Source organism: Giraffa tippelskirchi, chromosome 10, assembly GCF_054371585.1.
Source record: "Giraffa tippelskirchi isolate mGirTip1 chromosome 10, T2T-mGirTip1v1.2.pri, whole genome shotgun sequence".
NCBI classification, from domain to species: Eukaryota; Metazoa; Chordata; class Mammalia; order Artiodactyla; family Giraffidae; genus Giraffa; species Giraffa tippelskirchi.
This window is the reverse complement of record NC_137284.1, coordinates 155,584,513-155,603,189: the sequence shown is the minus strand read 5'-3', so window position 1 is coordinate 155,603,189 and position 18,677 is coordinate 155,584,513. Positions and strand designations below refer to the sequence as shown.

Below are 18,677 nucleotides of genomic sequence, written 5' to 3'. Positions count from 1 at the left end.
GAATCCCAGGGACAGAGGAGCCTGGCTGGCTGCCGTCTATGGGGTCGCACAGAGTTGGACACAACTGAAGCAACTTGGCAGCAGCAGCAGCAGACGAGAGGGAGTCATGTAATGTTGCAATTTCTTTTTAGTTAATGCCATTTGACAGATTTAAGACATTCTCTTTGCTTTTTTTGAAATTTACTTTGATGTGTTTGGATGGTAATTTCTTTCCATTTACCCTGCTTTGTATTTGTCCTGCTTCCTTTCTCTGAGAATTCTTTCCCCTTGTTGACACTGCTGTGTATCCTTTTGCTCTAATAAAACTCAGCCATGAGTATAACACAATGTGGAATTCCATTCAGGCGAGTGGAGCACTGAGCGTGTGGGTGGCTGTGGGACTCTGAACGGGCAGATGCTGGTTTCAAGACTCAGTTCTCTGAATTCATGCTCCGGCTTCCATTATGGCTTATTCAGGTTAGCCATGAGTTTAAAAACACATGACTCCTATTTTATCCAGAAGTTATAGGTATCTTTTTTCGTAGGTGGTGGTGGTTTAGTCGCTAAGTTGTGTCCGACTCTTGCAACCCCATGGACTGTAGCCCACCAAGCTCCTCTGTCCATGGGATTTTCCGGGCAAGAATACTAGAGTGGATTGCCCTTTCCTTCTCCAGGGGATCTCCCTGACCCAGGAATCAAACCCTGGTTTCCTGCATTGCAGGCAGGATTCTTTACCGACTGAGCTGTGAAGGAAGCCCTTTTTTTTTTTTTTGTCGTGGGACAAGTATCCAAGGTTTGTATTTCATCACACTGTTGGATGTTCTAGCTTTATAAAAAAGATTTCTGAAATGATTGCATCTCAGTGTTATCTTATCTAATTCTTAATATTTCCAAACAGTCAAAATAAAAAAAAAGTCCAACTCTCAAATGGTCAAGGATTTACCCTCTTAACTCTTGAATTGTAAGTAGCCGGGCTCAGAGTCTCCATTCCTTTCATCCATCCCCCGGTATATGGACCTACCTACAGTTCCCAGTACCAGCCTCAAAGTGACTCTGTTTTCAGGGATGGCTACTCTAGCCCCAGATAGGGGTTGGGAGTGGGAGGATCTTCCTAGCTTTGCTGTTGGCTCATTCTCCTCCGTCTCCCTTCAGCCAAGAGAAATACCTTAGGCAAGAATCTGGGAGCAACAACACGGGAGTTTATTATCATCAGTGCTCAAGAGGGGCATGAGGCAGGCAGGTGGTGAAGGCGAGCAGGAAATAGGCAAGAACAGCTGAGACGGTGGAGCAGGAGGTGGCTGTGGCCATGCGGGAGGATCACCGGAGCAGACAGAGCCTCACTTCCTGGCCTGGCTCTTCTCCCACGAGGCAGATGCTTGGACACCCAGTCCAGGTGGGAGCTCCTGGCACGAGTCCTCCGGAGAGGCAGGGCTGGATCTCACTCACTCCTGGCAGTTTCTTCCAAGGGAAGGTCTCTTTTCTAAGGGGAAAGGAGGGGGTGAGACAGCCCACGGGGGAGAGACAGTGTAAATGTTCTCACCCAGGGCAGCTGAGTTCTGGAGTCAATCAGATCTGACATCAGCCTCGTGCAAAGAGCCCCAGGTCCCACCATGGACCTGCACGTCCCTGGCTCCCTAGGGTCTTTGGACGAGGTACCACTTAGTCAGGGATGGGAGCTCTCTGGGCTGGGCCACCATGGGGGTAGAGAGACAGGAATCACGCCCGTTGAGACTCTATGTAACGACCCTTTTCTCCTCTCCAAATCACCCACTCTCCATTCCCGGTCCTGCTGGATAGCCCCACTGCTCCCACCATGCAAACTTTATGGACTCACCTCCTTACGTCTGTATCGTCTCCAGCAGTACAGACACAGGGGCAGCAGAGACGCCAGAAGCAGTAGAACCCAGACCCCTAACAGCATGGCATTGATGCTTATGAACAGGGCCTGGGGACAGAGGATCAAAGCCGTGGGCCCCAGAGTTACTGTTGCCACGTGGAGTCTGTGTCCCCCTTCTGCACGGCACAGGGTCACTCTCCACCCCATTTGTCCCGTCCCCACATCTGTAGCTTCCAGGGTTAGGGGGATGGGACGAAGAAGGAGCCCTGTGTTGGGGAGTCCATGTGTGTAGCGTGGAGAGAGAGGCCAGAAGCCTGGTCGGTGTCCTCATCAGAACAGAGACAGACTTGGGCTGTGATCCGTTTCCCTGACAGCCCCAAGACCTGAACGGGCATTGAACCCCTTCACATCCCGTCCTGAATTTGCAATATTAGCTCTATCAGCTCATTTATTCTGATTTCGACGTTTGTATTTCCCACAGTTCTGTAATGCCCACAGACAGCAGGGACTGCTTGTGTTTTGTTCACCGCCACGTCTGTCTGTCGGGGCAGAACAGGCCACACCCTCTTTGGTGGACGGCCTCTCTCCTGTCCAGGGTTGGACTCCCCCCGCCCTGTCCCCTGCCTGCTGCCGTGTGTCCCCCATCCGGCTACCTTCAGCATGTTCATGTAGGCGGTGCACTGTTGCAGCCTCCTGAGGTCTGAACTCGGGGGGCTGGGGGCCCCGGTGGGCCTCCAGGAGGTGGAGACATTACAGATGCCCTTATAGAAAATAAAGTGGTACTCATAGAATCTTCCAGCCCCGATGATGATGGCGGCAGTGGCCGTGGAGAAGGCTGCCAGGGCGAGCAGGGTCCTCAGCAGGGCCTGGTGAGGAGCGGATGCAGAGAGACCTTGGAGACTCAGTCTCTCTGGCACTCAGCCTGGAGCCAGGGGTGGGTGGGGGGAGCCCAGGGGAGGGGCGTGTGATGGAGCCGGAGGCTTGGGAAGGCCTCCTGCTTCTGGGCCTGGTGTTAACCCCTGCCCTTCCCCAACTCACCCAGTAGATGCCACCTCGTTTCTCGTAAATGAAGGGGACAGCACCAGCCAGCACAGCCTGGGGAGAGGTTGAAGCTGCAGGGTTTGTGCAGAACCTCCAACTCCCCCATCCCCTGCCCCCTCCCCAGCTGCCTGCTTCCTTTTTCCTCCATGACTCCCACAGCCGTCTAGCTGGCCCTTCCCCACAACACTCCACAAAGGCCCGAGGTCTGTTGTCTGTAAGATCACGGGGAGAGTATTGAGGCCTGAATTAAAACTCCTGAGGCTGTAGGACCCTCTACTTAGGGGACATCAGACAAATGCTCATGGTCAAGCCAGGAGTAAGCCCTCCTTTCCTTCTCCAAACTCTCTCTTTTGAGGCAGCACCAGGGGCTTTACGAAAGCTCCAGGCTGGTGGGGTGGAAGGTCCAGGTTGTTGGAGGAGCTCTCGGTACAGGATGCGGGTCGGGCACCTCTGGGTGGGCATGGGCACCCATTCCAACAGTGCTCAGCCTCCCACCCAGAGGGCCTTCCAGGACAGGAAGCCTGGTTGATCCCAGAGGAAAGATGGATTAGGATCCTGTTTGGCAATGCTGTAGCTCATCTCAGTGTGTTTTTGCCATGGGGTGGATAAGGATGGTTAGTTTGGACTCCTCTCTTCATATGTGCCCTTTGTTGTTGTTCTGTGAGTGTGGGCAGGACACAGGGTGCCTTGGTCCTGCCATGACCCTCCTCCCCATCTCCTGCAGCAGGTGGCATACCTCCTTCTGCTGACATCACCACTGTGGTCCAGGGATCCCCCCTCCCCCGAGAGCCTGGTGTGCAGGACCCACAGAGGACCATGTGAAGCCACCAGGAGGTGCCCCAGCTGGCACACCCTCCAGCCTCCCCCATCTCAAAGCAGTGCCGGCGTCTAGAGATGAGCTCGCCCCGAGATCCTCAGCTAATCTCCTGTTGAAGGTGGGAGAAGCGGTGGGAGAGGCCCGGGCAGGGACCTGGGACAGCTGACCAGTGACCGTGGCCCTCCCAGCCCTTGGCTCGGCTGGTTGCCCGTCTGTAGAAGCAGGCTGTCGGCCTGGAGGAGCTGGGGCTGTGTTCGGGTGCTAACAGTCCACATTTTGATGGGGTCGATGGTGGCGGTCTCTCTCTTCTCGGGTCCATTCTGCCCACTGTCCTCCCGCCCCGCTCACCACAGCCCCCGTCCAGATGGGAGCTCCTGAATTCCGCAGGGTGGTGGAGGAGAAGATGTAGAGGAATCCTCCCAGGACCCCGCTCAGCACCCCCAGCACGATCTGCACCACCTGAAAGATGAGAAACCTAAGGACACGGATCCTGGGAGCAACCCTCTGCGCCTGTCTCAGGGTAACTTTGGGGAGACCTGTCACTCCAGGTATTAACAGTTAGAACCTCATGAAAGAGAGAGAAAAAGATGGGGAAAGGGAAGGCAGAGGAGAGGAGGGAAGAGAAGGGGAGGGGAGGGAGAGGATGAACTCGGGGCTCCCCCAGCTGGGACTTTAAATGGTCAGGGGCTCCTTTGCGCCCTTCAGCCCATAGCCTACCCTACCTACAGTTCTCATTGAGGTAAGTGGGGGGAAAAGCAAGAACTTGATCTCCAGTTAAAGATAAGACTGGCTTAGCATCTTGTTCAGAGCGAGGCTGGCAGGAAGCATGAACAGAGAGAGGAGAGGGGCTTCCCCTTCCAGGTCCGGGAAGCCTGGGTGCCTGTTTGGGCCACTTGCGGCCGGCAGCCTTACTCACCCAAGAGGTCACCAGCAGCCGGTGGCGGCCCAAGGCTCGGGCGGTGGCGCGGGGCCGGGGCAGGAGGAGGGGCTGCAGCAGGGAGCACCCGCCTAGCAGGAGCTTGGCCAGACCCGACTCGTGGTGGAAGTGAACATGGATGTAGGCGGGCTGGGGAGCCCTGGGGGCCGCCTCCCCGCGGTCCACCGCCTCCATGCCTCTGGACATCCGCCTGGCAGGGAGGAAGGGAGCGTCAGGGGTGAAGAGTGGGCAGGAGGAGGTTGGCACGGATTCCACAGGAGCTGGCGAAGGCCCCCCCCCGCCGACCTGTCTTAAGACCAGGACCTGCCTTAAGGGGGCATCTCGTGAAGGATGCTCGAGTCTCCCGAGGTTGGGACCACTGCTCAGTCCATGGGGCCTCCCCCTCACCCCAGACCTGCCCCCCATCTTCCTCCCACTGCCTCGGGGGCTGGACCAGGCCGTGTCCCAAAGTTCTCACTTCTCCCCTCTGCCCCCAGCAGGCTTGTGCCACCCCAGCCCCCCGCCCCCAGCTCCTCTCTCCGCCTCTTCCCCTCCAGAGCCCCCAGGCTGCTGAGCAGAACCGAGTCCTGGCTGCCTGCTGAACTTCTCCTGAAGCAGCTGTTCCCTAGCTGAGTCTGGGGACCCTCCAGCAACCCCTAAATCTCTCTCTCCTCACTGATGGCTCCTCAGTCCTGCTCTAACTGCCACTCTCACCCCCCAGCATGAAGGATGAAGCCATGGGTGGAGACGGAGACCAAAGATGGGAACGACTTGGCATCAGTGCACCTGGCCCCCACTCCTGTATCTTCCTGGAGGCCCATCATCTGCAGGGGAGGTTTGCCCCTCCCTCTCTCCCTGCCCAGCAAGTTCTGGAGGGCCTGTGGCGGCAGGGTGGGGCCTCCTCTGAGAAGGGTCTTGGGGGAAAGGGCCCCCCTCAGGCTATGGACCTACCTCACCTGCTCTCCTCAGGGACCGGCAGTGGAGAGTGGTGGGCAGGGCTGGGGAGACCCGAGCAGGCGGAAGTGGGAGGCACTTGGTAGAGTGCCAGCAGGGAAGGATGAGGCAACTTCCCAGCACACAGCTGGAGCACAGGGCCCCTCCAAGGTTTTCCAGCTGCCGGGGAAAGCTGGGCTCTGGCGTCCAGGAGAGCGCAAGGGCCAGGTAGGGGGGCCTGGGAGACTGAAAAGCTGACTGGCCCTGGGAAACCCTAGGAGGCCATTCTGTCTCCTGTCCCCACCAGGGCAGGGGCTTTCTGATCAAGGATTCCCCCAGTGTGTGTGCTGTCTGAGTAGGTATGGATGTGCCGGGGTGTGTGTGTGTGTGTCTGTGTGTGTTCTCTGCCTTCTCTGGCCAGCCTGACTTTCTATTCAAGACCAAACCCCCCTAGAGGGGCCCCTTTGGCCCAGCTTCTTTCTGGGAAGTCAAGATGCTGAAGGTCAGGTCCTCATCACTCCACCCCTTCCTTCTGTTCTCTCCCACCCCCCGGCAGGTCTCAGCTCTGGGCAGCTCCTCCCAGCTCTGCCCGGCTCGGCCGCTGGCTCCAAGAGGACAACAGGTGAGCAGAGCCTTCACAGCCTGGGTGATCCCCACTCCCAGGAGACACTCACCGCCAGACCCCACGCCCCCTCACTCTCTCTAGGAGGCTTCAAGACCAGTCCCCAAAGCCCCCATCCTGTCTCACAGGATGCCATTCTCCCCGGTTCCTGGTTCCCCTAGGACCTGCTTGGAAGGGAGGGATACATTAGTGAGAGGATGGGACCCTAGAAAAATGCCTGGGGAGGGCCGGGAGCCCGAGTCTGGCCACGTCAACTGGGCGGCTGTCCCTCCCCAGTGCCCCGTGCCTCTATTCCAGGGGTGAGGCGGCTGAGGCTAAGGAGGGTTCGCGGTGAGAGGTCTTTTGGTAGGGAAGGCGGAAGGTGGAGGGCCCAGGGTATAGCATGGGCCCTGGCCCTTTCTCTCCAGCTCAAGGGGGAACAGGGAGGAGCCGGGCAGAGTGGAGGGTCCAGGGCTGCGAGGAAGAGCTCCATAGCCTGGAGTTGGTGTGAAAGGGAACCTTCATGGGGCTGGCCTGGCTCAGAGGAAGAGCAGGAATCTAGGCGGATCTGGGGACTGGAGTTGGGAAGGGGGGTGGAGGGGGGAAGTGGTGGTACCCAGAGGACTTGGGGGTGGAGGGGGGAGGTGGTGGTACCCAGAGGACTTGGGGGTGGAGCGGGGAGGTGGTGGTACCCAGAGGACTTGGGGGTGGAGGGGGAAGGTGGTGGTACCCAGAGGACTTGGGGGTGGAGAGAGGAGGATGTCATGGTACCAGAGGACTTGGAGGGGGGTGGAGGGGGGAAGAGGTGGTACCTAGGGACTTGGTGGGGGGTGAGGGGAAAGAGGTGGTACCCAGGGGACTTGGAGGCAGCTGGAGCCTAAGGCACATTCTGGGCCTCAATATGATGCTGATTGCTGGAGCCCAAGGACGATCCTGATAGAATCCTGACTGGGCTTCCTGGGGTGGGTCTGTGAACAGGTCTGAACCTCCTTGTGCATCTGCAGAATCGCTGGACACCCAACTTGTATCCTTCACAGGAGGCCAGGTAGGTAAAGTGTGAAGCTGCTCTGAGAAGCTCACACAATACAGATGGGAAGACTTTAAGTTTATCGTCCTCACTGGTGTTATTAAAATCGTTATTAATAATGCTATAATTTAAACAGTGATCATTAGGATGACCATGAGAATTTCTTGTAGGGGATTTCTTTTGGAATGAGGCAAGTTGATTCCAAAATACACAAGAAGTAATCTAGCAAAAGTGGCCATCAAAGAGAAAAGTAACATGGTTAGGGGGTCAATGAAATAGCTCAACTAAATATTAAACTCTGTATTTATAGTTGAAATTATGGTCGTGGTGCATGACTCATCAGATCCACCAATGGGCCAGTTAAAGACTAAAATAGGCTTGGTTTCCTATGGGAATTTCATTTTTGCTCCAGGGAGCATTTTAAATCAGTGGGGGAAAGATGATGCATTCTGTAAACAGGATATACTTTTCAGAAGTTTAGCATCTGAAAAAAACAAACAAAACCAATCTGGATCCATTTTTCCCAACTTACAAGGTAAGTTCCAGATAGATCAACATTTAAATGTGAAAACTTGAAAACATAAAAGCACTTAGAAGAAAATAGGGAAGAATTATTATTTTATGGTCTTGACACGGCAAAGTCCTTTTTAAGTACGATATAAAACCCAGAAATCGTGAAAAATGACTGAAAACTTTGATTATATAAAAATACAAGCTAAGTCAAAAATAAGTTACAAATATTAAAGCCCTATCTGCAAGTCATGTCACAGATGGTAATTCTTCAAACACACAAAGAATTCCTGTAAAGACCAAAACAAAACAATAAAACAAGGCAGTCATAGGATATGAAAGGGAAGCTCACAAAAGAAGAGGAAAAAGGCTCTTAAACATGAAAAGAGAGTCAACCTCAGTCATAATGGGAGAATTAGCAATATTGGAATAGTCACAAAAGTGGATTGGAATAGTCACAGAAAGCATATTAGAAAATGGTAAAATTTTTCTGCCTGGAAGGCAACTAGCTGGCTAGGAGAGAAAGATAGGAGAGAGGATTTTTAGCAGCATACACTTATTTATCTTTTGATTTTTTTTTTTTACCATATAAAAGTATTATGTGTAAATATACATACCATGCTGCTAAATAATTCAGATTCCTTTCTTTGTTAATCCCAAGCCCCAGACAAACTGTATCTGACCATTTGGGGAAGAGATCCCAGGATACATCGGGTGAAAACTCTACAGGTGATTCAGATTTGCATTCCAAATTAAGATCAGGGACTTCCCTGGTGGTTCAGTGGTTAAGACTCTGAACTTCCTAGGCTGGGGCATGGGTTCGATCCCTGGTCGGAGAACTGAGCTCCCAGGTGCCGGGACTTGACATGGAGACTATTTTCCTTCCCTGCACTCATGCTGTGTGTTTCTCTTCTTCTCCATCGGCTCTCAGACCTCACTCCTGTGCATCTCCCCAGCAGGAAGGATGGCCCAGAACACGCTGACTGTGAATGGAGTTGATACGGGCTCTATGCTCTCCCAGCCCACCCACATTGACATCCACATCCACCAGGAATCCGCTTTGGCACAACTGCTAAAAGCTGGGAGTTCCTTGGTGGAGCGCCTGTCTCACCGTCCTGCCAAGGCCAAGATAGGCTACGGACAGCTGGCGTTAGGGGTAAGAGTGGAATGGCTGGAGAGGTGGGTTAGCAAGGTGACACAGAGGTGGGTAATGCTCCTTCTCCAATATGATGTGAGAAAAGAAAGTGGGTGGAATCCCCATGAAAACTCACAGTTTGTATCCCCGCTTGTTTGGAAGTTTCGACACAGAGATAGAGGTGGAAAGAAGTAAGGGATCGCTTCTCTGGTACAATGTGAGTAGTCCCAGCCAGAGGTAGGGGTAGGCGGGTGGAAGGATCGATGGAGGCTGTTGAACCCGTGTGGACAGAGGGCCTACAGATGCCAGGCGATATGATAGGCATGTTGGGGGGAAGGCTTAAGCCAGAATCCCTCGGTGATCACCTGAAGGTGCTCAGCATCCCTCAGAAGGGTCAGGCAACTACACAAACGTCTAGAGGTAAAGGTAGATCAGGTGGCCACCTGATGCGAAGAGCCAACTCATTGGAAAAGACCCTGATGCTGGGAAAGATCAAAGGCAAAAGGAGAAGAGGGCGGCAGAAGATGAGATGATTGTTTGGCATCACTGATTCAATGGACATGAGCTTGTGAGCAAGCTCCGGGAGTTGGTGATGGATAGGGAAGCCTGGCGGAGAAGGCAATGGCACCCCACTCCAGTACTCTTGCCTAGAAAATCCCATGGATGGAGGAGCCTGGTAGGCTACAGTCCATGAGGTCGCTACAAGTTGGACACGACTGAGCAACTTCACTTTCACTTTTCCCTTTCATGCACTGGAGAAGGAAATGGCAACCCACTCCAGTATTCTTGCCTGGAGAATCCTAGGGACGGCGGAGCCTGGTGAGCTGCCGTCCATGGGGTCGCACAGAGTCGGACACGACTGAAGCGACCTAGCAGCAGCAGCAGCAGCAGCAGGGAAGCCTGGTGTGCTGCAGTCCATGGGGCTGCAAAGAGTTGGACACAACTGAGCGACTTAACAACAACAGGTGACATGCTTGGAAGACAGGACAGCCTCCTGCAGAGGGCCTCCTGCAGGGGATGGCATCTGAGCCAGACCTTGAATGGAGAAGAAATGTGTTTAACAGATAGAGGTGGAGGATGGGAGGAAAGGAATTTCAGATTTCGAGAATGCCTAGAACAAGGGCAAAGAAGCCAGCAAGCATAGGGCAGGCTCTGTCAGAGTAAAGAGAATGAGACTCCTGGCTGATTAGACTGGAAATACACACCAGTATTGCTGAGAGCCTTGAATGACTAGCTGAGGAATTCGTCCTGGATCAGCTTCGATGATGGGAAGGATTGGATATGGAGGGATTCTGGGGCAGGCACCTGAGCTTCAGGCAGCCTCCCAGCCAGGTGTTGTCCAGGTAAGAAGTATGGAGGGTCAGCACCTGCGAGGTCACAGCAAAAATGAGGAGAGAGAGGAGTCCAAGTCTTCGGTGGGGGGGGGGGTCACTTGAGAGTGGGTGGGCTTTGCGTGTCAGGGAGGAGAGGAGTCTGAGAGGACGCTGAGGTTTGGAGCGGGGGCGACCAGAAGACTGGAGCCCTGAAAGTCAGCGAGACAGACCCTGGGGGTGTGGGGGGTGGGGTCTGGTATTTGGACGCGATGAATCTGAGAGGCTGGCAGGACACGTAGGTGATTATGTTCATGCAGGTGGTGATGTCCAAGAAGCTGTGAGAGTCAGATCCTCCAGGAAACACACAATGAATGGGGAGCTGGGTGTGCAAAAGGTTAACTGGGGTGTAACATCATGCAGTGAAGAGGGCAGGAGCAGGAATGGGCAGGGGGAGAGAGCACAACCTGATGGAGGCCTGGTGAGGTCTGTAGCAGCCCAGTAGGGAGCTCGGGAGCAAAGACTGCCCGTCACAGGTGTCCTGTGCTAGGTGGAAAAGGCCCTCGAACCACCGCCTTGCTTAATCATTGCTGGGCAGCTATCCCTAAAGAATGTGCCTTCAGCTTGAAAGATGAGGGGACCCCGAAGGTGCTGACCACTGCAGGCTGTCAGCTATTGAAGTATGCTAGTTGCTCAGTCGTGTCTGACTCTTTGTGACCCCATGGACTGGAGCCCACCAGGCTCCTCTGTCCATGGGATTCTCCAGGCCAGAATACTGGAGTGGGTAGCCTTTCCCTTCTCCAGGGGATCTTCCCAACCCAGGGATTGAACCCGGGTCTCCTGCATTGCTGGCGGATTCTTTACCGTCTAAGCCACCAAGGAAGCCCAGGCTGTCAGCTAACCCCACTCCTTTCTGGAAGGAGGTCTTTGTGGCCCATTCTGGACAGGATGGTGGGCTTCCCATGGGAAAAAGAGGAGAAAAGAAGCAGGAAGCATCAAGTGGGATGACAAAGTTTGGTATTTAGGAAAACTGGGATTTAGGGAAGAATGAAGGATAAAATGCTGTCAAGTCAGAGGGGTGAGGGAGAAGCAGGATGCACTGCTTCATGGATAGAACTTCCAGAATCCGACCAGAGAAGTCAAGGCAGGTGCAGAGGAAACGAACGGGGAGCCACAGCCAGGAGCTGGGAGCTGGGTGGCTGCGCCCAGAGCGCGTGGGCTCATGGGGAGGGGCGTGCCTTTCCCCGTCTCTTGCAGGTGACCCAGCTGCTGCTCGGGGCTTTCAGCTGTGCTCTCGGTGGGCTTCTCTACTTGGGACCCTGGATTCAGCTGCGTGCCTCGGGCTGTGCCTTGTGGGCAGGGTTTGTGGTGAGTAAGAAAGGGATTATGGGTCTGCGGCCATACCATCCTGAACGCGCCCGATCTCATCTGACCTCGGACGCTAAGCAGGGTCGGACCTGGCTAGTACTGGGATGGGAGGGAAGGGTTGTGAGCTCCGTGGGAGGCAAGTGGTCATGGACAAGGGGAAAGAAAGTTCCTTTGGATCTGGGTCAGGGATCAGGGGAAGAGACTACAGACCCAGCATCCAAATGTGCCCTATGTTATGAGGAGGCTGGTGGGAGGAGATGGTTGGATGGCACCACTGACTCAATAGGACATGAGTTTGGGCAAGCTCGGGAGATGGTGAAGGACAGGGAAGTCTGGCATGCTGCAGTCCATGGGGTCGCAAAGGGTCGGACACCACTTAGGGCCTGAACAACAAGGATGAGGAGGCTGCCTTAGGGGGTGGGCAAAACCCTTCCACCCTCCGTTTTCCCCTTAATGGCATGGCTGGGAAGACTCAGGCAGTTGTAAGCGGAGTCCTGTCCGTCTGCTAGGTTTCTTTGCCTGGCTCTTGGATCCTGCTTCAAACTGGCTGTTCTGGGGCATGTTGGGAGAAGTGTGATAGGAGAGGGTCAACTGGAGGGCTTTTCTGGTGTCTTCTCTTCCTAGGCCATTGCAGCAGGAGTTGGGGCCATTGTCCACGAGAAGTGCCGGGGCAAACTCTCAGTGAGTCGGGCATCCTCTGCCCCACCTTGTCCTCTGCCCCGCTACTACGTCTCTGTTTTCCTGCTCTATTTTTCTGTCTTCTGTCCTTTGGTTTCAAATATCCTAAGATCTTTCCTGGAAGGGTAGGGAGGGTTTATCCTGGGCCAGGAAGCTGAGGAAGAGGAGGTTGGTTTGAGGCTGGCACCCCACGGCTCTGCCATCCATGGAGGGGCACTGCCTCTTGAACCTCTCTCTTCCAGGGCTGCGTATCAGGTCTGCTCACCCTGGCTGGCATTGCCACGGCCGTGGCTGCTTTCGTCTTCTGTGTGAATAGCTTCATCTGGCAATATGATGGCTTCTATGACATCAGCTCCGTGTGTGACTCCTTAGTCCCTGTCACCCCCACCTCTTGGTACCAACGAAGAAGTTCCTATTCATCGTGGGAGGAGGAGCACTGCAGAAGATACATGCAAATGCTGATGGTGAGAAAGGAGAGTCAGTCTTCCAAGGACACATCACAGCTGTAAACTGGGGGACTGGGGCACCAGAGGGCAGAGATGGAGGCCCTCTGAGCCTGGACTTCATCTGAGGTTGTTGGTTCAGGAGGATTTAACTTAAATTGAAGACACCATTCAGATCTCGGGGCATACTTATTCCCTGAATCAAAGGGGATGAGGAGCAAAGAGGAGACAGGATATCATGAGCCACCCTTCTGTCTTTCCTGGTGTGTGACTGCTATCAGTCATCCACTGCCGGGTAACACACTGCCCCCAAATGCAGTGACTTAACACTGCAGTTGGTTAGTATGTCTCACATTCTGTGGGTTGACTAGGCTCACATGGGCAGTCCTCACTTGGGTTTTCTCAGGCAGTTGCAGTCATGGGTCAGTTGGGTGTGAAGTCATCCAGGAGCTTGATTGGCTGGACTGCCAAGATGGCGCACTCACATGTCATGGGGCTCAGCTGGGGAGTATCAGCCAGGGAGGCTACAATGGCTTCTCCATGTGACTTGGGCAACCGGGTTACAATAGGCAACATCCCACTGTGAGCATTTTAAGACATAAGCAATGGAAGCTGCCAGGCCCTAGTGTCACTTCCACTGTATTTTGTTGATCAAAGCATTCCCAGGCTTTGATTCCAGATTTCAGGGGGTTGAGCAATAGTCTCCACCTCTTCACAGGGCGTGGTAAGGTCACCCTGCAGACAAGCAAATGGGATGGAGACTGGCTGCCCCTGTGGTTGGAAAATGCAATCTGTTTCAGTGAGAAGGAGTTAGTTCAACAGACTCTGATACCGCCTAGCAAGATGAGAGTAACAGAGGAATCACAGGAGCTGACTCCTGACTGTAACTTTTTTTCCCCCTTTATCTTCAGGATTTGTTCCTCGGGATCCGTGCTCTGCTCCTGGCTATCTGTGTCCTGCAGGTCATTGTGTCCTTGGCTTCTCTGGGCGTGGGTCTTCGAAGCTTCTGTGGCCAGAGCTCCAGGGCCCTGGTGAGCTGTTAGGGAGAAAGGTCCCCTGGAGGAGGAAATGGCAACCCACTCCAGTATTCTTGTCTGGAGAATCCCAGAGACAGAGGAGCTTGGCAGGCTACGGTCCACTGGGTCACAAAGAGTCAGACACGACTGAAGCGACTGAGCACACATGTCACGCAGGGAAAGGGCGAGTCTGGCCGGTGTGGCTCTAGGAAAAGACAGCGGGGCAGAAACATGGCTGAGCAGTGGTCATGTTCCCCACACTCAGCCTTTTCCTGTGCTGGGCTCTGCCCTTTGCTGTCTAGGGAAGGGGACCCCATCCCTTTGTCCTGAGTTAACATCTGCCTCCCCCTCTTCTTTGCTCTCAGTTCTCCACTTTCTCTCTTTTCTGGCCTAGATCTTGTCTAGCTCCCCTTCTTCCATCACCTTTTCCTTCCCTCCTTCTTTCCTTTGCCTGATTGCCAAATGGAGCTGACTCTGTTCCATCCTTTTCCTCCCAAGAATTGATTTTCTTCCTGCTTTTTTTTTTTTCAGCAGTATGAGGAAGGGTCAGAGAGGAATCTGCTGGGGGAGAATTCAGTGCCCCCCTCCCCCTCCAAGGAGAAGACCACGGGTGTCATTGTCCTGTGAGCAGCCAGAGACCCTTGCCTGGACCCTGCATGTCCCTCCTGAGCAGCCCAGGGCCCCTTAGCGCCCTGTCCCGCAGACCTGTTTCCGCTTTTCTTCTCCCCGCCACCCTCACCCACTGTGGCCACTCCAGGGGCCTCCATTCAGTGAACATGTATTGTCACGTCTCCCCCAGTGCTGATTAAACAGAAGCAACCCCAAGAATGATTTTCTGCTGAAAAGATGTAGTCTTCTTTTGTTAATATACCTGGTGCACTGATACGCATGAAATTAAATGAGAATTACGCATGAGATCCAACCAGTTCATCCTAAAGGAAATCAGTCCTGAATATTCATTGGCAGGACTGATGCTGGAGCTGAAACTCCAATACTTCAGCCACCTGATGTGAAGAGCTGACTCTTTGGAGAAGACCTTGATGCTGAAGGAGGGAGGAGAAGGGGATGACACAGGATGAGATGGTTGGATGGCATCACTGACTCAATGGACATGAATTTGAGCAAACTCTGGGAGATGGTGATGGGCAGGGACGCCTGGTGTGCTGTGTAGTCCATGGGGTCACAAAGAGTCGGACACGACTGAGCGACTGAACTGACTGACGTATCATATGGAAACCGGGTCTGAATAAGACTAAATTTTCTTTCTGCTCTAAATCTCAAGTGCAAAAATTCCTTTTGACGATTTCCTTCTGCTCAACGTAAAGTGAAAATAACTATCATAGACTTAGGATCTTTTTATCTATTGTCTTTAAGCATCTATAATGGATCTGTGGGCTTTACAGAGCCATGTTAGACATGGACCAAGATCATTACCTCCCTCCCTCCCTTTCTTCCTTCCCTTCCTCTTCCTCCCCCTCCGTCTTTTTATTTTCTTTCCTTCCTCCCTCCATCCCTTCCTTCTTTGCTTTTTCTCTGTCTCCTCCATCTCTTTCTCATTCTCTTTTTTATTGTAGTAATTACTGTTGGTTCTCTCGCTACACACACACACACACACCACACACTCATACACCTGTTATTCACCTCTCATGGTAAATGATATGACTGATAAGCTTTTTACTTATTAAATTTTCTATGTACAATATAAATATATAGATACAAGCATTTCTGTTATGGAACCGGGTTCATTTGTCCAGTGTGCAGCAAGCATCACCAAATGCCAAGATGCTGAGGTTTGCATCAGAGAAGGTGTTTATTCATGAGACAGCCAAGTGAGGAGATGGGAGAATGAATTTCAAATGCACCTCCCGAAGGTGAGGGGCTTGAAGTATTTGTGGGGTAGAGAAGCAGGGTGGTCTTAGGTGTGGAGAAACGTGACTGGAAGTGGGGAAAGGTGAGGTAGCTGGCACTCTGTACCAGTGTGTCTGATTTATGGGCTTCGTCACAGGATGCATGTCCAAAAATGGAGGCACCAGCATGACCAGAGGGTGGAGTTTTCTGATGTCAAGAGGTTGTTCACTGGACCCCCGTGCAGGCTAAGCTTTAGGGTTGGTGGTCCCAATCTGTCTCAGCCAGCTTGAACTGGACAGGGGCTGACTCCAAGTCCTGGAAAACAACTTATGCCGTTGTTACTACACGCTTCCCTTGTGGCTCAGACGGTAAAGAATCTGCTTGCAATGCAGGAGACCTGGGTTCGATCCCTGGGTCAGGAAGATCCCCTGGAGAAGGAAATGGCCACCCACTCCAGTTTTCTTGCCTGGAGAATCCCATGGACAGAGGAGCCTGGTGGGCTCTTTGTGGGGTCACAAAGAGTCGGACAGGACTGAGCGACCAGCGTTGTTACTACAGTGACCCATTCATCAGAGGTGTTATCCATAGGGGACCATTAAGGAGTCCAAAAACAATTAGGATGAGCTTGGTCAGTGAAGGCAGCTTACAAGGGAAGGGGGTTTTAACAAGCTGTTTCCTTACCTGCTGTCCTGTAGGATGAGCCCCCAAATTTCTGTGGATCACCAGTTTCTGTCAGCCTGGGCTTCCCTGGTGGCTCAGTAGTGAAAGAAGCCATCTGCCAATGCAGGCAACACGGCAGAGGAGCCTGACGGACTAAAGTCCATGGGGTCTCAAAGGATTGGACACGACTGAGCGAGTAACACTTCTGTCAGCCTTACCAGGCATGGTTTCGTTTCTGAGGGGTGAAAAGGCACACCATGGTCTGAGAATTAAGATGTCATAGGGATTCTCACATTTTTCTGATTCCAACATAGGGAGGGGGTTTGTATTTCCATTGTGACTTGATGACGTCTCTGACAGGTAGGTTTTATTCCTACCTCTTAGCAGACTCACAGCAGAAGAACTGGCTGGGTGCCCCACCTCTACCCACTGCACAATCCTGCCCCATGGCATGATGCTGACAGGTGCAGAGCTGCTGAGATGAGTGAGGCGCTGACTCACCGTGGGAGCTTCAGGACAGAACCAAAGATGCCTGTGAGAGGAGGCATCTTTCTTTTCTTACTTGGCTTAAGTTGCTGTTAAGGTGCTTAAGAGGCTGTTAATTTCTGTGCTTTAGTATTTCTAAACCAGCCCTTTTATGGCTAGATCAGATAGAAATTGTTTTCATACTTCATTCTGGTAAACAGACATCATAGAAATTGTTTTCATATTTCACTCTGGTAAACAGACGTCAACCTCGTAGTTTGTTTCTTTTGTTGTTGTTTTTCTAGCACAGAGCTATCTCTTACTGTCAGAGTCTGGCAGCTTCCTTTTTCTTCTCCTGATGTTTCTAAGTTTCTGAGGGAGGAGCTCGCGCCTCCATCTGACTCCTCCCCCCCTCCCCCATTTCTTCTCTTCCATATCCCTACCCCCCTCCCCCTTCCCCCCACCCTCCCTCTCCTCGACCTGCCCTGTGAATAGCCTTGGAAGTTTCATAATCTTTGTTTTTCTTTCCTGTAGGAAATCAAATTCCATCCCTCCCTCTCCTTGCTTTTGTTTACTTGGAAAAACCAGCAGCTATCTGTCTGTTTGCACAACTCAGTCCTGGGGACCAAACTGTATATTCGCAACTGACTTCACAACCCTGACCCACGATCTGGCAATTAATCCCAAGCCTATGTGTACTTACTGAAGGGTTTAAACTATTCAGAGTGTAAACAGGAAAAAATGTTCTATTTTTCTTTTCTGATCACTACTTTTCACTGTGTTTTGTCAACTCCCCGATTCCCCACTGGCTATTGGTCCTTTAACCCTGGCACCAGCATCCAGATTCCACAACCTGGTGTTTGAGACCCAGTTCTGCATTTCACGATGGTTTAGGGGCAGTAGTTTCCAAGCTGTTTCATGGGGTGTTAGAGCCACCCCAAAGCCTGCTTCAGGGCTGTCGAGATATAAGTGTTGGTGTGCTGGCTGGAGGGCTCTGATGCCTCCAACCCCCTTCAGCTGGAGCTGAACATCACTTGTTACAATACAAAGTGTTCCCTTACTTTCAGAAAGAGTTCCGTATTTTAAAAGCTCTTTAATAATCAACTATATATATGTGAGTATATGTATGTATGTATGTATACACGTATATATGTATATATGCTTCCCAGGTGTCGCTAGTGGTAAAGACCCCACCTGCCAATGCAGGAGATGTAGGAGGCACGGGTTCGATCCTTGGTTTGGGAAGATCCCCTGGAGGAGGGCATGGCAACCCACTCCAGCATTCTTGTCTGGAGAATCCCATGGACAGAGGAGCCTGGTGGGCTGCAGTCCACAGGGTTGCAGAGTCGGACACAACTGAAACAACTTAGCGTGTGCACGCGCACACACACACACACACACACACATACATATATGAGGGGCTTGCTTCCCAGGCAGCTCAGTGGTAAAGAATCCACCTGCCAATGGAGGAGACACTGGTTCAATCCCTGAGTCGGGAAGATCCCCTGGAATAGGAAATGGCAACCCTCTCCAATATTCTTGCCTGGAGAGTGGAGTCTGGACAGAGGAGCCTGGTGGACTACAGTCCATGGAGTCACAGAGAGTTGGACACGACTGAGCCACTGAGGGCACTTAAATAAATGACCCATTTCCCCCCCCTCCCCATGTTTAAAACTACAATCATCAGAGCTAGGGTCCCCTCCCAGAGGAGACAAGCATTTGCACCAGGAAGGTTAGGGTTAGGAATGTCTGTCCGAGCGTGTGGCTCCTCCCTCTGACTGCGATTTCTTCAAGCGATTCCAGCAGGAGGCAGGGGAGGGGATGGGGGCTTTCTTGGCTGTGGGGAGGACCAGTGGCTGTTTGCCAGTGTGATGTGGGTGATGTCCATTCTTGCTCAGCCTGGGAAGCACCTGGGAGTTTCCCCACCCTCTGCTCCGCTAGCTGCCTGGCTCAATGAGGAAGACTTCCTGGAAAAGTACGTCTAAGGGGACATTGTGAGGTGCCAGGGAGGGGAGGGCTTTCCTGCAGTAGGAAGGTTAATTTACTATTTCTTGCCCCTTCAGAGCTATTTCAGTGGATGGGATAAAGCTGCA

At 52.7% G+C, this 18,677-nt stretch overlaps 2 protein-coding genes across 13 annotated transcripts; one reads left to right on the top strand and one right to left on the bottom strand.

The window, feature by feature from the left end:
* Positions 1–1,156: 1,156 nt before the first annotated feature.
* TMEM176A (transmembrane protein 176A) lies at positions 1,157–5,929 on the bottom strand. 3 transcript variants are annotated; one of them, XM_081537396.1, is made up of 7 exons: positions 5,547–5,929; positions 4,591–4,801; positions 4,023–4,133; positions 2,855–2,911; positions 2,470–2,682; positions 1,814–1,924; positions 1,157–1,459 (listed from the first exon to the last, which is right to left on the bottom strand). In XM_081537396.1, exons 2-7 carry the CDS (start codon positions 4,795–4,797, stop codon positions 1,418–1,420), a joined length of 741 nt encoding a protein of 246 aa, XP_081393522.1. In that variant the 5' UTR covers positions 4,798–4,801; positions 5,547–5,929; the 3' UTR covers positions 1,157–1,417. The 3 variants fall into 3 exon arrangements, with proteins under 3 accessions (XP_081393522.1, XP_081393521.1, XP_081393520.1); XM_081537395.1 differs by having other exon boundaries at positions 5,542–5,570; XM_081537394.1 differs by lacking the exon at positions 5,547–5,929 and adding an exon at positions 5,305–5,433.
* Positions 5,930–6,067: 138 nt separating this feature from the next.
* TMEM176B (transmembrane protein 176B) lies at positions 6,068–14,456 on the top strand. 10 transcript variants are annotated; one of them, XM_081537392.1, is made up of 9 exons: positions 6,068–6,145; positions 7,103–7,169; positions 8,323–8,390; positions 8,618–8,817; positions 11,364–11,474; positions 12,099–12,155; positions 12,395–12,616; positions 13,507–13,626; positions 14,146–14,456. In XM_081537392.1, exons 4-9 carry the CDS (start codon positions 8,626–8,628, stop codon positions 14,236–14,238), a joined length of 795 nt encoding a protein of 264 aa, XP_081393518.1. In that variant the 5' UTR covers positions 6,068–6,145; positions 7,103–7,169; positions 8,323–8,390; positions 8,618–8,625; the 3' UTR covers positions 14,239–14,456. The 10 variants fall into 10 exon arrangements, with proteins under 10 accessions (XP_081393518.1, XP_081393514.1, XP_081393516.1 ...); XM_081537388.1 differs by having other exon boundaries at positions 8,593–8,817; positions 14,143–14,456; XM_081537393.1 differs by having other exon boundaries at positions 6,085–6,145; positions 8,621–8,817.
* Positions 14,457–18,677: the final 4,221 nt, after the last annotated feature.